Raw genomic sequence first — 19619 nt, forward strand, 5'->3', positions numbered from 1 at the left:
TTGTCACCTATGTTGCCTGACTATTTGCTACAAATTAGTAGGTTCTAGCTACAGGTAAATAGTTATGAACTATAAACCCACTTGAGGTATAGAGAGAGGTTGAATAGGATGGGGCTGTTTTCCCTGGAGTGTCGGAGGCTGAGGGGTGACCTTATAGAGGTTTATAAAATTATGAGGGACATGGAAAAGATAAATAGACAAAGTCTTCTTCCTGGGGTCGGGAGTCCAGAACAAGAGGGCATAAGTTTAGGGTAAGAGGGGAAAGATATAAAAGAGATCTAAGGGGCAACGTTTTCACACAGAGGGTAGTACATATATGGAATGAGCAGCCAGAGGACGTGGTGGAGGCTGGTACAATTGCAACATTTAAAAGACATTGGATGGGTACATGAATAAAGTAAAAAATGAGGTCTGCAGATGCTGGAGATCACAGCTGCAAATGTGTTGAGGCTTATGCTCGAAACGTCGAATTCTCTATTCCTGAGATGCTGCCTAACCTGCTGTGCTTTGACCAGCAACACATTTGCAGCTGGGTATATGAATAGGAAGGGTTTGGAGGGATATGAGCCAGGTGCTGGCAGGTGGGACTAGATTGGGTTGGAATATTTGGTCGGCATGGAAGAGTTGGACCGAAGGGTCTGTTTCCATGCTATACATCTCTACGACTCTATGACTCGATAACCTATAATTCATGAATTTGTTTTAGAAACATTGCTCCACTGAATCCTCTCTGTTTGTTATCTCTTCAAAAATCTCCAGCAAGTTAGTTAGATGTGATTTTTCCTCAAAAAAATCAAGGTTGGTTTTCATTAATTAATTGTATTGTCTGATGTGATGATTCATTTTAGCCTGTCCTATTGTTTCTACAAGTTTCCTCACCACTGATTTGTATTTGCAGGGTTTATGCTTGCACTCCTTTTGAACAAAGGTGTGACGTTTATAATTCTCAGTCCTGATTCTAAGGAGCACTCAAAATTATGACCAGTACCTTCCCCAATTTTCATCCTCGCTTCCTTCTGTATCCTTGGATTTAGGGAGATAAGATTTATCCAGTTCTGGTACCTTGTCAATTTTAAATAGAAACAGCCTACCCAATACTTGCTCCTCGGCGAACAGAACCACAACAACGAGCACCCGAGCTACAAATCTTCTCACAAACTTTGCTCCTTATCAATTTAAAACCCTTCTAATGTCAAATTATCTCTTCATTCATCATGACTTGGCAGTGTCATCTTCCCTAAAGACTGATAGAAATTTAATTGAAATAAAATGTTAATTTAGTACCTAATAAGCTATGCCTCCACCTCTGTGTAAGTTTCCATTTTGGCCCCTGGCCAGCTCAGATCCTCCTCTCATCGCCCTTTTACTACTTGTATGCTCATAGAAAACATTTGGATTGCTTTTTAGCTAAATGCTAATTTTTAAATTTACCTTTTCAATGCCCCTCTGATCCTTCCATATTCAGCTGAGTCTCAAATATATTATCCACCTGATATCTGTCAGGTGCACACTTTTTCTTCTTCTTAATCTCATCTCTTTCATCATCCAGGGAGTGGTGGATTTGTTACCCCTATCTTTCCTCTTTTTGGGAATATCTTGATTATACTTTTAACTATTTCTCACACCCAGTTCCACCCATCTCCAGTGATTCTCTAAAGGACCAGTTTCAGGATCCACCCAGCCACCTCCTCTCTTACCTACACAATCAGAGGCATGTCATGACACTGGCATCAGAGTGGTTTAAAACCTAAACTTTTCTGCTCCTTTATCCATTTTCACACCCTGCATTGGCAAAGGAGTAATGAAGAGAAGAAATCCTTCGCTCCAGTTCACACTACCTCATGGGCATCTTACCCCATGAATCCAAAATAGGTAGGTGGGGTTCATGGGACTGGTTCAGCACCAGAGCACACAGACGTTGTCTGCTGTCCTTCAAGTTGAGAATGGCAGCATCTTATAGGAGTTTCTGCCATGGTTTTCATGAAATTTAACAGGCTAATTTAATATAGCAGCAACTGATTAGGGATGTAAAGCATGTTCTAATCTGGTCCTGTTGTTTTAAGTTACCCACACAGGTCAGTTTCGAGGAATATGATTAAAAAATGGCAAGGTTTGAAAATTATCAGGAGTACCAGCGGCTGGGAGCAGATGATTATGAGGAGGATTCCCCACCAGGTGAAGACTTGCTGGTGCATGTTCCAGAAGGTTTGAAAGGTACAGAACACAATTCGAAGTTTGATTTCTACCTGACCACCTCTGTCTGTTCATGAGTGTCATTAATTTAGTTGCTATGGCTGGTATTGTCTCTTGTAAGCAGTATTCAGCAACTTAACTATTTCCTGATTTGACTTAAAGTTTTGGGCAGGTTTATTTCTGAAATTTTAATGTCTGATTACCCATGAGTGTGCCTCTGGCTGATCTTTGCTTATTATTGTTTCAGGGTGTTGTCTGTATCTGTTCGAGCAGGGTGGTACCTTTCAAGCCTATTCCGCCTTTCAATCAGATCATAACTAATCTGCAACCAAACTTCATATTGCTTTGGTTCATACCTTTTTAATAACAAAAACACCATCAATCTCAAATATAAAATTTACAACAGTCTAACTTGAATTTTTCTTTCAGAAAATATTTCCAAACTTTGCCGTCCTTTTTGTGTGTCAGTATTTATTAGGAAGAAATTTCTATCAATGCTATCTGCTGCTTCAATATTTTGTAAATATATTGTACTTACTAAAATCCATGGAATACAATCCTATGTTATATAATCTGATCTCTTATCTTAATATTCGCACCCTACAAGTGCCAGGCAATGACCATCTGCGACAAGATGGAGTCTGGCCATCTCCCTTTGATGTTCAGTAACATTACCATCACTGAACCTCCCACATATTGGGTGGGATACCATTGACTAGAAATTGAATTGGACTAGCCATTTAAATGCTGTGCCTACAAGAGGAGGTCAGAGGCTAGGAATTCAGCCGCAAGTAACTTACCATCTAACTCCCTAAAGCCTGGCCAACATTGACAAAGAACAAGCCAGGATATGATGGAATACTCTCCACTTGCCTGAGTGGTTACAGCACCGACAACATTCACGAAGCTTGACACCATCTAGGCCATTTCAGCCTGTTTGATTAGCACCCCATTCATCACCCTCAACATTCATTCCTCCCACCACTGATGAACAGTGGCAGTATACCAACTACAAGATGCACTCCAGTAACTCATCAAGCCTCTTTCAATACCTTCTGAGCTTGAGATTTCAGCCACCAAGAAGGACAAGGGCAGCAGATAAATGAGAGCACCACCACTTGCAAGTTGCCCTTTAAGGCACTCACCATCCTGACTTAGAAATATATCACTGTTGCCTCATTAACACTGGGTCAAAATCCTGGAATTCCCTTCCTGTAACCACTGGGATTTGCCTACGTTACAATGACTGTGGTGTTTCATAAGGTAGCTTGCATATACATTCTCCAGGACAATTAAAGGTAATTCATAAATGTTTGCCCGGCCAACAAGACCCACGTCCTATGAAAAAAATAAACTAAAAGTCATTGCAAGCAATTCCAGACCAATATATCCTTACGAGCATGGTGTGCAGAACCACATGTTACTAGGGTAATGTTAATAGCGTTTGTATAGCTGATGTATAATTTTTACCCCTGCTTTTCTACCCCACCATTCAATTTGCCTTTTAAATATTTTTTGTATGTCCATGCCATTTGAATGATCCGTGTATGAGGTCAATCCCTCAATCTCTTTGAACCTGTACTGTTTCTTGTTATTTCACCACTTAGAATGTCCTCTTCTTTCTATTTGTTTTGGGTCCAAAGTGGACAATCTCCAATATCTTCCATTTAAATCCATTTTCAATGGTTAGGCCTGTTCACTTAATTTATCAATATACTGTATTTTATGCTTCCTTATAATGCTACTGACCTTTGTGCTGCGGAGTTTGGGCTCTTGACTTCTAACCCTTCCTCTAATTTACTAACAAATATGATCAGTCATTGAGGCCATCACACAGACCCTTATGGATCGCCACTGCTGATATCAAGCTAAAAGGTCAATAATTATTTATTTGGGAGTACCAAGCTTAAGTATTGCTGAGAAAATACATGTTTTGTTGATGCTTTTCATCTTGCACTCACCAGATATTTGCAAGGTTGTCAATGTAAACCACCCTCTGTGTAAAAAAAAAAATTGTCTCTCTTGTCTTTTATAAATCTCTCTCCTCTCACCTTAAAAATATGCAACCTAATCTTGAAATCCTCCATCCGAGGGAAAAGACAACTACCATTAACTCTATCTATACCCTCATTATTTTATGAACTTCTGTAAGATTGCCTCTCAATACTCCATTGAAAAAAGTCCCAGCCTTTCCCTGTAACTCCAACCTTCCACACCTGGCAACATTCTGGTAAGTCTTTTCTGACCTTTCTCCAGCTTAATAGTATATTTCCTAAAACTGGGCGACCAGAACTGGATACAGTGTTCTAGAAGAGGTCTCACCAATGTCCTGTACAACCTCAACATGACTTCCCAGCTCCTAAAGTCAAAGGACTGAGTAATGAAGGCAAGTGCCAAAATACCTTTTTAACCACCCTGCCTGTTGTGACGCAAACTTCAAAGAATTATATACATGAACCCCTAGGTTCCTCTGTTCTACAACACTACCAGTAATTGTATAAGCCCTACCCTTGTTCATTGTATCAAAATGCAATACCACGCATTTATCCAGATTGAACTCCACTTTTCAGCCCATTGACCCAATTGATCAAGATCCCTTTGTACTCTTAGAAAACTTTCTACACTGTCTACTATCCCACCAAATTTGGTGTCGTCCACAAACCTACGAACAATGCCGTCTATATATTCTACATTCTCCCATTCCCTCCCTCACAGAGGTTATCAGTGTGATTACATTTAGTGTGGCTACTTTCCATTCAGCTGGAGCGTTTCCACAATCTCTAAAATTTTCAGACGTAATTGCCAATGCATCCATGGTATAGCTGGCTCCTTCAGCATGCTGAGATGTAGGAGATTTCTCTGACACTAATGGTTACTCATTCTCTTTATGCTGACATGTCTCTAAACTGTGTGACCCTAAACATGCATTCACGTCGTTCTCTTCCTTGTGGTTGTATCGCAAGGACTCCAGCTGCAGCCTGAGTTCTGAATCTGATTCCCAAGCTTTTTTATCTGCGATGTTTGTGTGTAGAAGACATGGTACGTCTATGACTTCCCACTCACTGCAGGATCTATGTTCCACGTGATAAAACCGCTCTGTCATTACTTCACTTGAGATACTATTTATTTTGAGTGGAATAATGGTTCATTAGTTGTTTCCTGAAGTTATCTGGCATGCTAACCTCTTTCCCTACTGACCCCAAGTAATGACTCAGAATGCCTGCTCCCTTTTTCATTTAATTGACATGCCAAATCAGGTAAGGTTGCCAGATTTCCTTCCCTAATAGATATTAGTGAACCAGATGGTTTTTGACAGCAATTCACAGTAGCTACCAGGTTGCCATCTTACCACCTGCCAAAGTGGGATTTGAACCCATATTCCATTTCTGGATCACTGGTTCGGTGACATTGCTTGTACACCACTGGCTTATAAAGATAACAAAAGCAGAAACTGAGGTGGAGCAGGGGCAGACTCAGGTGTTGTTTTGGAGATTATGTACAGTGTCAGTTAAATGCCAACTGAGCTAATTGTGTTTTTTTTTGCCTTAAACAGATTCATGGCATCATATTAAGAACCTAGATAACTTCTTCACAAGAATATCCTTTTGATCATGATGCATTGGTTTATACTTAGCATTACAATTGTGAAATGAATGCTATCCTGTAAAGAATACAGTGACCCCTCTGAGGAGGATCTGAGAATATTGAGGGACTTGGGTAGTGAGGGATGGAGGAGCGTTGGTTGTATTATGTGAATGGTCAGACATGGCGATTTCATACGAACCTCCTTCAGTCTTTCATGGTTGTTTATATCACTGGCAAGGCCAGCATTTGTTTTCCATCTCTAATTAACAGGAGTTCCTCACGGTGCTGTTCTCGGCCCAACCACCTTCAGCTGCTTCATCAACGACCTTCCCTTCATCATAAGGTCGGAAGTGGGGATAATTGCACAATGTTCAGCACTATTTACAACTCGGATACTGAAGCAGTCCGTTTTCAGATGCAGTAAGACCTGGACAGAACCTAGGATTGGGCTGACAAATGGCAAATAACATTTAGATCACACAAGTGCCAGGCAATGATCGTTTCTACCAAGAGAGAATCTAACCATCACCCCTTGACTTTCAATGGCATTAAAATCTCTGAGTCCTCACTATCAACATCCTGGAGGTTATCACCGAGCAGAAACTGAACTGAACTCTCTATACAATTGCTGTGCAAGAACAGGTCAGAGGCTAGGAATACCTCACTAAGTGACTCACTTCCTGACTCCCCCCAAAGCCTGTCCACAATCTCCAAGGCCAAATCAGGAATATGATGGAATATTCTCCACTGGAATTCTCTCAACTTTGGAGAAGTTTGACACCATCCTAAAGAAAGCAGACCACTTGATTGGCACACATCCACAAACATCCACTCCCTCCACTATTGATGCTCAGTAGCAGCAATGTGTACTATCTACAAGATGCGCTGCAGAAGTTCATCAAAGATCCTCAGTCAGCATCTTCCAAACTCTCAACCACTTTCATCTGGAAGGACAAAGGCAACAGATAAATGAGAACACCACCACCTGAAAGTTCCTCTCCAGCCGTCTCACCATCCTGACTTCTCATTACATCGCAGTTCCTTCAGGGCTGTTGGGTCAGAATCCTGGAACTCTCTTCTTCATGGCATTGTGGGTCTACAGACAACGTAGAGACTGTAGCAGTTCAAGAAGGAGGCTCTCCACAACTTTTGTGCAGGTTAGAGGCTATTCAGAGGTTTGATGGTAACATCACTGCACTAATAATCCAAAGCACCAGGCTAATTCTTTGGAAATAAAAACAGAAAATGCCAAAGAAATTCTGGTCTAGTGGCATCTTTGGAAAGAGAAACAGTGAAAATGTCACAAGTCCGGTATTGTTCTGAAGAAAAGTCAATTGAACTCAAAACATTAATTCTGCTTCCTCTATAAATATGTTTATGAATCCCACCTTGGCAGATAGCAAAACCTGAAATCAATAAAATATGGAATTAAAAAGTAGTCTAATGGTGACCGTGTAACCACTGTCGATTGTCGTAAAGACCCTCCTGGTTCACAAATATCATTTCAGATAGGAAATCTCTCATCCTTACCTGATCTGGCCTACAGGTGACTCCAGGCCCACACCATTATGGTTGACTCTTAATTGCACTCTTGACAATTAGGGATGGACATTAAATTCTGGCCTGGCTAGTGATACCAACATTCAGTAATGTGGAGGAGCTGGTGTTGGAATGGGGTGGACAAAGTTAAAAATCACACAACACCAGGTTATGTGGAAACCCTAGCTTTCAGAGTGTTGTTCCTTTATCAAGTAGCTGTGGAGCAGAACCATAAAACAGAGTTGTTACATCTTTCATCATTTAGAATGGGTTTCAGGTTTTGGTTCATTAATATTTAAATCTCAGGACTACTTTTAAGTCACATTCTTGAGATAATTTAAGGCTTTATTAAAAAAAAGGTGACATGCTTTATGTTTTATATTCTATCTCAGCTCAAACAATGCATTAAAGGTGTGAGGTTAGAGTCTGTCTGTATCCCAATCTTGAGTCAAACTGGTTCTATTTCCAAAGTGGAATTTACAAAATATTACATGGATTGACTGCCTGCAGATTGTGCATTTTTTGAGCAACATAGAATGTATCTGCAAGTACAAATTCATCCCATAGACTTATGTATGTGCACATGCGTGCGTGTGTGTGTGTGTGTGTGTGTGTGCATGCATGTGAGTATGTAAGTGTGAGTGCATGTGAAAATGTGTGTGTTTGCATGTAAAGTATGTATGTGTGAATGTGATGGAATATAAGTTTGTGAGAAGGTGAGAGTGTGGGGGGTGGTGTGTGTGTGTGTGTGTATGAGAGAGAGCATGTATGAGAGAGGGTCTGCATGAGTGTGTGAGTATGTAAGAGTATATATGTGTGCATGTGTGAGAGAGTGTATTGTGTAGTGGGATCACCTGTAGTGTGATATGAACCCAAGGTCCCGGTTGAGGCTGTCCCCATGGGTACCGAACTTGGCTATCAGCCTCTGCTCGGCCACTTTGTGTTGTTGCCTGTACCGAAGTCCACATTGGAGGATGGTCATCTGAAGATCCAAGGCCAAGTGTCCCTGATTTCTGAGGTGTCTGACCTCCCAGTCGGGGAACACTTTACCAGACGGAGACGTTCGGCTTCAGATCTTTGGGTGACCATCCTCCAAGGTGGACTTCGGAATAGGCAACAACACAAAGTGGCCGAGCAGAGGCTGGTAGCCAAGCTCAGTACCCATGAGGATGGCCTCTACCGGAACCTTGGGTTCATGTCACACTACAGGTGACCCCACTACAGTATGCACCCTCTCACACGTGCACGCGCATACTCATGCAGACCCTCTCTCATGCACATGCAGTTTCTCATACACACACGCATACACCCCCCATACTCACACTCTCTCACAAGCTTATTCTCCATCTCACACACTCACACACCAAGCATGCACAAATGCAAACACACTCTCTCACATGCACCCACACTCACATTCTCTTTTTCTTTCTCCTTCTCTCTCTCTCTATTTCTATCTCCCTGTCTCTTCCTCTTCTCGATCTCCCCTCTCTCTTTCCTTCTATCTCTCCTCTCTCTTTCCTTCTCTCGCTCTCTCTCTCTCGCTCGCGCGCGCGCACACACACAGACACACACACAGACACACACACACACACACTCTTTGCAGACAGTCAAACCATGTATTATTTTGTGCATTCCACTTTGGAAATAGAACGAAACTGATTCAAGATTGGGACACAGGCCAACTCTAACTTCACACCTTTAATGCGTTGTCTGAGCGGAGATGTTACTTTTTTTTATAAAATCTTAAATTATCTCGAGAATATGATTTAAAATAAGTCCTCGGATTTATGTATTAATGAACTGAAACCTGCAACCCATTCCAAAAGATGAAAGACTTAACAGCAATCTAGGTTTGTTCAATTTATCATTTCAGTTGCATGACACTGATCTTTTGCTATAAATTCTGTCTTATGATCCTGCTCCACAGTTACCTAACAGCAACACTCCGAAAGCTGTTGGACTGTAACCTGGTGTTGTGATTTTTAACATTCAATGAAACTGAAAAAGAAAATTGATTTAATCTTGACGTCACAGTTGAGTGCCCTCCACCAATGATGTGGCTGACTCCTAACTGCCCTGTGAAATGACACCAGCAAGACCATCGTCCATGGTGACCTGTATGAGTGCTCAGTGATGTAGCAATCTGTAATGTTTCATGCAAGGGGCAATCAAGCCTCGATCAGGCAGCAGTCCTCCCGATACGATGAAGCGTGTGCAGCTATCTCAACAGGTTCATGCAGGTAAAAACAATGACTGCGGATTCTGGAAACCAGAGTCTAGATTAGAGTGGTGCTGGAAAAGCACAGCAGGTCAGGCAGCATCCGAGGAGCAGGACAATCGACGTTTCTGGCAAAAGCCCTTCATTGGGAATACAAACAGGTTCATGCAGTTCAAGAAATGGATGGCACACAGCGAAGGAAATTAGAAGGATATTGTCCTCAATTGTATCAAATCACTTGAAAGAAAAACATGAAGAATGGATCAGGCCTCTCATTTACACTTTGGGTCAGGATGCAATGAAGGCACACATATCAACTCTGCAAAATAGTCCTCCATTGTATCTTGGGAATTATACTGAAGTTGAGAGCTATCCCATAGACTAGTCCAGCAATAGCCTGATAAAGCATACACAGAGAATTATACCTCTTAGCTAACATTTGTGACTCTTCCATCACCATCCCTGGAAATATTTGGTGTCTTCAGCAGCATAGTGGTGTCCCTGGGAGTCCTCGCCCATTCTTTGAAGCAGATCTGTCAATCTGTGATTGAATGTTTGCATTGCAAACTGCAGAGTTTGCAAAGACGACATTTTGTCTTCACACTGCACTGTATCATTGAGCTGTGCACTATAGCCTAAAAACAGATCAGGCTGAAGTCTTTGTAAGCATCTGCAACCAAGACGACCAGATGAACCTTCTTGACTACTTCTCCCATCACAAATACAAGCTGCACGCCGAACTAAGCTGTTGCAGAACAACTATGACACTGACATCCACTCATCAAAGTGGAATAGTGCCCCAAGTATGGCCTGTCTTCAAAAAGCAAGATAAATCCAATGCAGTCAATTACTGCCCTATCAGTCTGTTCTCAATTACCAGCAAATTGATAGGTGTTGTCAACTGTGTTACCAAAACCTAAACAGCAATAATCTGCTCACCGGTGCTCACGCTGGGTTCCATCAGAAGCACTTGGCTCCAGACCTCAATGATAGTCATGATCAATGGATGTATTAGATTTATTATGGTATACTACTTAATGGCAGGGAATGGGGCTGCAAGAACAGAGGTCCATGCAGTGGGGTATCTAACGTTATACAGTGGCAGCAGTAAGGTGATCCTTAACCTATTAATCACATCTACCACTTCCACCAAAAGAATGGCTTTGCCTGCATGATGCTGTCTGAATTCTTCGAGTTGGTGTAAGTATAATCTTCATGTTAAAATGCTTATTGTCTCAGGCAAAATATAAATAATATAAGCTAAATGTATGTGGATAGTTAGATATACAGTAAAGATCTACATTGGACTGTTAAACACTTTGAGGCCAGGTAGAGTAAGGGTAAAGCTGTTGTTCCGTGTTCTGAATTAAAACAGTAAAACAGAGGAGAAGGAATAATCTGAATTAATTGCAGTTGTGATTCAAGTTAGAGATTATGACATGGTAGCCATAACACAAAAGACAGCAGATAGAAGATAGCAGTGACAATAGAAAATAAAGACTTGTTAATTCTATAACAACTTTAGAATATACCAAAGGAGTGATAGGCAATACTTTCTGAAATTTAGTTGCTATTGTCATAGAAGAAACTTGAAACACGGCAGACCATTTGTGCCCAGCAAGCCCCACAAACATCATTGTGATAATGACCAAATCATTACTACTTATGGTTTTTACTGAAGGATAATGGCCAATACATTAGGGATAGTTCCCCTGCTCTTCTTTGCAATGGTGCCATGGGATCTTTCATGTACACCTGAGACAGCAGAGGAAACTTCTGTTTAATAAAACATGTCTGTCACTGGAGCACTCCCTCAGTACTGAATTGGAATGCCACCTTAGATTTCATGCTGAAGTATCTGAGATGACCTTGAACATCCAACCCTGCAACTCAAATGTGCAGCTATCTGAGCCCTTCTACTTGCAAATGAAGCTAGTAAGTTGTAAGGTCTGAAAGAAGAATAAGGACTTGAAGAGGGTGAAGTGAAGCCTTCGTGATTAAAAATGAAAACACTTGCATTGAACAGAGTTTAAGTAGGCAGTGGAGACATTGAGTAGGATTCTGAAATAGTACAAAACTGCAGTGGAATTTTAATACAAACTCCCTCTGCACCCTAACCCACACTCTGACGTGAGGGTCAGTACTTTTAGCAGAAATCTGAAGAGAATTGAAATCTAGGATTGTGAATGTTAGATGCAGCTCATTGCTTTGCCTGACTCTCATATCAACCGTTCTCGTCCTGTATTTCAGGCAGTTCTTATTTGTTGTCCTATTCACAACTTTCCTGTTCAACTGCGTGGAATATGATGTGTTATTTGCAAATACGTTCATAAATCACACTGGTTCCAGCCAACCAGAGAGGAATAAAGTCACTCTGCCAGATGCAATACTACCCACAGAACAATGCACTGCAAGGTAAGAGTTTACCTTTGGTAAGATAGGAGCTGAAGCAACCTGATACTCTGGCAAATGGAGTACAACATGGGAAAATGTGAAATTGTACGTTTTGGCAGAAAGAATTAAAAAAAAGAATGTTATCCAGATGTGAGAGGTTGCTCTGAAGTACAAAGAATTCTGGGTGTCCTAAAGTATGAATCACAAAATACAATAAATAATTAGGAAGGCTAATGGAATCTTTTGTTTTATTGTGAAAACAATTGAATACATAGGTATGGAGGTTGTATTTCAGTTATACCGGACTTTGGTGAGATCCCATCTGGTCACTGTTCATATAGAATAATGCTAGTGTATCGGAAGCAGTTCATGAGACTAATGCCAGAAATCAGAAGATTGTCTTTCTTTAGAAAAGGTTACAACAGTCAGAGGTAACTTAACTGAAACATATAAGGGGAATTGACTGGGTCAATGCTGAAAGGATGTTTCCACTTGAGGGAGAATCTAGAGTTAACATAGAACATAGAACATAGAACATAGAAGGATACAGCGCAGTACAGGCCCTTCGGCCCTCGATGTTGCGCCGACCGAATCCTACCTAACCTATACTAGCCCAATAACTTCCAAATGCCTATCCAATGCCCGCTTAAATGACCATAAAGAAGGAACCTGGGTGGCAACTTTCAGAGATCTGTGTACATGGACACCAAGATCCCTCTGCTCATCAAAGATCCCTCTGCTCATCAAAAGGGTTATAGTTAAGGGTTATAGTTGAAAGATAAGGGAAGCCCATTTAAGATAAAGATGAGGAAACATTTCTTCTTTGAGGGCTGTGGGTCTTTAGATCCCTCCCTCAAAAGATAGTGGATGCAAAATTTATCTGGAGTCTTGATTTCCAAAGGGATAAAACATTATCAGGAATATGCAGGACTGTAGAGTTGAACTTAGAATTAGATCAGCCCATGTTCTAATTGAATGGGGGAGCACGCTTGAAGGGCTGTGTGTCCTACTCTTGTTCTTTATTCCTATGATACACAAACACATATAGAACATAGAACGATACAGCACAGAACAGGCCCTTTGGCCCACGATGTTGTGCCGAACATTTGTCCTATCTTAAGCACCTATCCATGTACCTATCCAATTGCCGCTTAAAGGTCATAATGATTCTGACTCTGCCACTCCCACAGACAGCGCATTCCATGCCCCCACCACTCTCTGGGTAAAGAACCTACCCCTGACATCCCCCCCCATACCTTCCACCATTCACCTTAAATTTATGTCCCCTTGTAACACTCTGTTGTACCCGAGTAAAAAGTCTCTGACTGTCTACTGTATCGATTTCCCCCGATCATCTTATAAATCTCTATCAAGTCACCCCTCATCCTTCTCCATTCCAATAAGAAAAGGCCTAGCACTCTCAACCTATCCTCGAACGACCTATTCTCCATTCCAGGCAACATCCTGGTAAATCTTCTCTGCACCCTCTCCAAAGCTTCTACATCTTTCCTAAAATGAGGTGACCAGAACTGCACACAGTACTCCAAATGTGGCTTTACCAAGGTCCTATACAGCTGCAACATCACGTCACGACTCTTGAATTCAGTCCTTCTGCTAATGAACGCTAATACACCATAGGCCTTCTTACAAGCTCTATTCACCTGAGTGGCAACTTTCAAAGACCTATGAACATAGACCCCAAGATCCCTCTGCTCCTCCACCTTACTAAGAACCCTACCGTTAATCCTGTATTCCGCATTCTTATTTGTCCTTCCAAAATGGACAACCTCACACTTGACAGGGTTGTACTCCATCTGCCACTCCTCAGCCCAGCTCTGCATCATATCTAAGTCCCTTTGCAGCCGACAACAGCCCTCCTCACGATCCACAACTCCACCAATCTTCGTATCGTCTGCAAGTTTACCAACCCCCCCTTCAACTCCCTCTTCCAAGTCATTAATAAAAATTACAAACAGCAGAGGACCCAGAACTGATCCCTGCAGAACTCCACTTGTAACTGGCTCCAGGCTGAATATTTACCATCTACCACCACTCTCTGACTTCGACCGGTTAGCCAGTTTTCTATCCAACTGGCCAAACTTCCCAGTATCCCATGCCACTTGACTTACCACATAAGCCTATCATGGGGAACCTTATCAAATGACTTACTAAAATCCATGTACACTACATCCATTGCTCTACCCTCATCCACATGCTTCTCGGGGTTATCCATATTCCCTTTTTTTGAACAGGGGCACAATATTCGCCACTCTCCAGTCCCCTGGCACCACCCCCGTTGACAGTGAAGACGAAAAGATCATTGCCAACGGTTCTGCAATTTCCTCTCTTGCTTCCCACATAATCCTAGGATATATCCCGTCAGGCCCGGGGGACTTGTCTATCCTCAAGTTTTTCAAAATGCACAACACATCTTCCTTCCTAACAAGTATCCCCTCTAGCTTACCAGTCCATTTCATACTCTCTTCTTCAACAATACGGTCCCTCTCATTTGTAAATACTGAAGAAAAGTACTCATTCAAGACCTCTCCTATCTCTTCTAACTCGATACACAGTCTCCCACTACTGTCCTTGATCGGACCTACCCTCGTTCTCGTCATTCTCATGTTTCTCACATACGCATAAAAGGCCTTGGAGTTATCCTTGATCCTACCCGTCAAAGGTTTTTCATGTCCTCTCTTAGCTCTCCTAATCCCTTTCTTCAGCTCCCTCCTGGCTATCCTGTATCCCTCCAACGCTCTGTCTGAACCTTGTTTCCTCAACCTTATGTAAGCCGCCTCCTCCTTCCTTACAAGACATTCAACCTCTCTCGTCAACCAAGGTTCCCTCACACGACCATCTCCTTCCTGCCTGACAGGTACATACATATCAAGGACACGCCGTATCTGTTACTTGAAGAAGTTCCACATTTCAACGACATCCTTCCCTGACAGCCTGTGCTCCCAATTTATGCTCCTCAGATCCTGTCTTGCAGCATCGTATTTACCTTTCCCCCAATTGTAAAACCTACCCTGTTGTACGCACCTATCTCTCTCCATAACCAAGGTGAAAGTCACAGAATTGTGGTCACCATCACCAAAATGCTCACCTACTAACAAGCCCATCACTTGTCCCGGTTCGTTACCAAGTACCGAATCCAATATGGCCTCCACTCTGGTCGGACAATCTGCATACTGAGTTAGAAAAGCTTCCTGGACACACTGCACAAACACCGCACCATCCAATCTACTTGATCTAAAGAGCTTCCAATCAAGATTTGGGAAGTTGAAATCGCCCATGACTACTACCCTGTGGCTTCTGCACCTTTCCAAAATCTGTTTCCCAATCTGTTTCTCCACATCTCTGCTGCTATTGGGGGGCCTATAGTAAACATCCAACAAGGTGACTGCTCCTTTCCTATTTCTGACTTCAACCCATACTACCTCCAAAGGCAGATCCCCCTCGAACTGCCTTTCTGCAGCTGTTATACCATTTCTAATTTGCAATGCTACCCTTCCTCCTTTTTTACCACCTGCCCTAATCTTACTGAAACATCTGTAACCAGGAACCTCCAATAACCATTCCTGTCCCTCATCTATCCACGTTTCCGTGATGGCCACAGCATCATAGTCCCAAGTATCGATCCACGCCTTAAGTTCACCCACCTTATTTCTGATACTCCTTGCTTTGAAGTATACACACTTGAGCCCATCTCTGTGTCCGCAAGTATTCCCTGTCAGTGCTACCTTCTCCACAGCCTCCCTACATTCTTGGACATCCTGAAAAACAGCTAACCTACTTGCTGGACTACAAGTCCCGATCCCATGAAGCCAGTTAGTTTATATACTGCCTTATACCATGTCAACAAAGTAATGGTGGAACTAAATACACTAGCTTTTATTTATATGCAAATACTGTCACCTTTCAGATGATTGCAGATACACAATTAAAGTGTAAATTAAGAAATTACAATGGAAATTGCATGATCTCTCTCTCTCTCTCTCTCTCACACACACACACACACACACACACACACACACACACACACACACACACACACACACAACCGTGGTTCAACTTGGAAATGTACTAAACAACATGAGCTTCCTCTAAAAATAGAAAATACTGGAGAAACCCAACAGGTCTGATAGCACCTGTGCAGAGAGAGACACAATCTTAATGCTTTGAGTGCAGTATGACTTCTTTAGGACTGAAAGGATCGAGAAATTTATGGTTTTTCTGCTGTTGGCAGAAAGGGAGGAGTACAGTAAGTAGAATAGATGGTGAGGGTGCCAAGGCAAAAGATAAAGGGAGTGTTAATGAATATAAAGGAGAGAAGTGAAATAGGTATAATTAATAGGCGTGAAAATAAGAAAATGGGTCTGCTTTGGAGAGACCTTATCTTTCCTCTTCAACAGGGATCTGGAGTTTACTGCCTGTGATCTAGTGGAAAAAAATCAATCTTGGCCCTCGAAGGAGAATTGCATCAGCATCTGAAGGGGGAGAAACGGTAGCAGGGCCAAATGATAGAAGCAGGAGAGTGGAATTACTGAGTTGCTTTGCATAGAGCCAGAATTGAGTCGAAGGACCGAATGACCGCCTCCAAACTAGAACCGTTCAATAAGACTGAGTTCTCTAAATATCCATAAAAATGACCCTGAGCTTTCTATTACTGTTACTGTAACACATCACCAAATTCTCTGACCAACACCTCTGTCTCAGGCTTACTGTAGTGCTCTACTTAGGAACTCTGCAGTGTCAAGGGCTGAACATCAAGTTCAATAACTTTAGACCCTTATTGTGTTCTTCCATTTTCTTTTACCATATCTACACTCAGTCACTCAGTCCTGTTACAGCCTACCCTCTTTCACCCACTCTCAGGCCCACTATTACATTCCATAATTTGCTTTTAGCATTCTCTGTTACCCTCAGTTCTTGTCATGTATTCAGCTTCTGTTCTGTCATGGTGTGCCATCCATAATGCCCCCGTTTACCTACCTCTTTCATAGTTCTCCCTCTCTCCCTCTGGCTCCATCTCAATCCATCTACCTCCTCCTCCTCCTCCTCTTCGCCCCCCCCCCCCAAATAAAACCTTGTCTTTAGCATGAATACCAGTTGTTCCCAGCTACTATCAGTTCTGTTGAGTCACCAGACTCTCAACATTCACTCTGTTCTCTCCCCAAAACTGCTGCCAGACCTGCTGAGTATTGCCAGCATTTTCTGTTTTTGTTTCTCTCTTAAATGGCTGGATTTTGATTTCATTCCCCCTTTCCTAGACTTGCCCCTTTCCTGTGGGAAATGTTTCCATCTATCTACTTGAGTAAATTCTTTCTCAACCCTGCAAACTTAATACAAAACACTCTTTCAGTTCCTTTCTTCTAGGGACCACATTTTTGTACAATTTTTCCATCATCTGTCAGAGCCCTGGAAGCATTTCTGATGAATCTGTGCCTCACATTTTCCAAGGTCAGTATAGCTATTCCCAGTTTTTCTTTCATGGGATGTCAGCATATCTGGCAAGGCCAAATATTTATTTCTGACCTCTAATTGCTTTTCAGAGCTGATAAAGAGTTAGATGAGAAAGTAGTATGCAAAACATCCCTTCTTATATTCTCCAGACCCATGCAATAAAAGCTTTCCCAATCTCTTGCTTTGCCTGTATGTTAATGTTTTCTGATTCATGTACAAGGACCAAGATTCCTCTGCCCTACATCATTTAGCTGTCTCTTTCTGTCTCTTTCATGACTACTTTTCTATTCCCACAGTGTCAGTTAATTAAATTAACCTAGAATTAAATGATCAGATTGTTGTAACAGCCCATTGAATCAAACCTGTTATTATTAGCTGCTGTTGCTTTCTGTGACTCCAGACCCTGTTCCATGAGACTCTTCCTGCTCTTTGACATTGGTTGACCAAGCCAGTGCACTTGCACTTTCTCAAGGCTGATCAGGGAGGGGCACAAGCGGTGAATGATAAGAAGTGACCGACCCAGTGTTGCTAGTTGTTGATGGGTGATGTCAGTCTTTCCATTCTAATCTTCAACTCCCACTCACTCTTTCTTCCCATCTCTTTCTCCCACTCTCTTCCTGGCAATCTATCTGCCTGCTACTTTTCCCTTCTCTCCCTCTGCTATTTTACCCCTTCTCTCTCCATCTGTCTTTGTCTTGTCTTTCTCCAATCTCTATCTCCATATCTGTCTGTCTCTGTCACTCTCTCCCCACCAACACCCTCCTCTCTATACAGAACTCACCTTGTCCCTCTCCTTCTTCCCCACCTTGCTGTCCACCTTCACATGCCTATCTGATTCTTTCCCGGATTTAGTCCCATTCTCATCCCGGCCCTTCGCACCTGCTGTCTTTATCTAATTTCCGACTTCCGTTCCAGCTTTCGCTCATATCCACTTTTCTCAAAGGGTCATTGTTTACTAACTCCGTGCCATGGGAATGCAAGACAGTAGGAAGCTGTTAGGGGAATCCACTTACCCTGGGGATGAGTGGTGCCAAGGGATTCGAAAGCTGTGATATCTAATACAACAATGTTTATCCAGCTGTTTTTTGTTGTGTTATGAGCTAAGATGATGGTAACTGGCAGGCCACATAAGAATTCCCTGTGTTTACAACATCTTGTTGCCCAATAACTGCTTTCCATGTACTTACGTCAAGGCCCCACCTCTCTGGTACTGTCCCACTGCTACCTCCTGACTTCAGCACAGTCACTGTCACATTAACGTTCACACATTCTCCTCTCCCCATGCAAGATTAATATGCCAAGCAGTCTAATAAGTGCATTCAGTACTGCAGATAAGGATAGTGATCGTCTCTGATTTTGTACAGTGCACAGGGCCAATACTGCTTGTTTCCAATTTACCATGAGTTGAATTCCAAGCATTTAAGTACCAGGAATCATTTGGCTATAGGCTCAATGTCAGTTTAATAATAACCTTTTAAGTGGAAGTATTGATTACATGTTCTGAGGCTGTCCCAGGTTTGCTGAGGGGTGTTTTTTGTTTTTTTTGTTGCTGCTGTTTCCTGGAAGTGAATATTGAGAGTCCCAGAATTGCTACAGTTTCCTTGTATATGTGAATAATGGAGTAAAACAGACTTGTCCAATTATTTTGCATGGGATGTGGAGAGATCGTTTCCATTTTTCTATTTTGTTGGTGGGTCCTTGTGAGCAAATTTCAGAAAGATAAAAAAACCAAAACATCTGGATGCTGGAAATCAGAAACAAGAACAGAAATTGTTGGAAAAGCTCAGCAGGTCTGTGGAAAGAAATCAGAGTTAACGTTCAGGTTCAGTAACCAAAAGAGAAAATGCTGGAAAATCTCAGCAGGCCTGGCAGCATCTGTAAGGAGAGAAGAAAGTGAGGACTGCAGATGCTGGAGATCAGAGCTGAAAATGTGTTGCTGGAAAAGCGCAGCAGGTCAGGCAGCATCCAAGGAGCATTCCTGAAGAAGGGCTCATGCCCGAAACGTCGATTCTCCTGTTCTTTGGATGCTGCCTGACCTGCTGCGCTTTTCCAGCAACACATTTTCAGCTCTAAGGAGAGAAAAGAGCTAATGTTTCAAGTCTAACTGACCCTTTTACAAAGAGTTAGTTAGATTCGAAACGTCAGCTCTTTTCTCTCCTTACAGATGCAGCCAGACCTGCTGAGATTTTCCAGCATTTTCTCTTTTGGTTTCAGATTCCAGCAT

At 42.1% G+C, this 19619-nt stretch overlaps 1 protein-coding gene across 3 annotated transcripts in view; it reads left to right on the forward strand.

Moving 5' to 3' along the window:
• atg9b (autophagy related 9B) overlaps nt 1–19619 on the forward strand; it is a 60304-nt gene that overhangs the window by 10646 nt on the left and 30039 nt on the right. For all 3 annotated transcript variants that reach the window (XM_060823947.1, XM_060823949.1, XM_060823948.1), the window contains exons 2-5: nt 2064–2214; nt 5747–5790; nt 10671–10735; nt 11786–11950. In XM_060823947.1, coding sequence (XP_060679930.1) covers nt 2103–2214; nt 5747–5790; nt 10671–10735; nt 11786–11950 — 386 coding nt within the window. In that variant the 5' untranslated portion in view covers nt 2064–2102. The remainder of the gene's footprint in view (nt 1–2063; nt 2215–5746; nt 5791–10670; nt 10736–11785; nt 11951–19619) is intronic.

This window comes from Hemiscyllium ocellatum, chromosome 4 (assembly GCF_020745735.1).
Source record: "Hemiscyllium ocellatum isolate sHemOce1 chromosome 4, sHemOce1.pat.X.cur, whole genome shotgun sequence".
NCBI lineage: Eukaryota > Metazoa > Chordata > Chondrichthyes > Orectolobiformes > Hemiscylliidae > Hemiscyllium > Hemiscyllium ocellatum.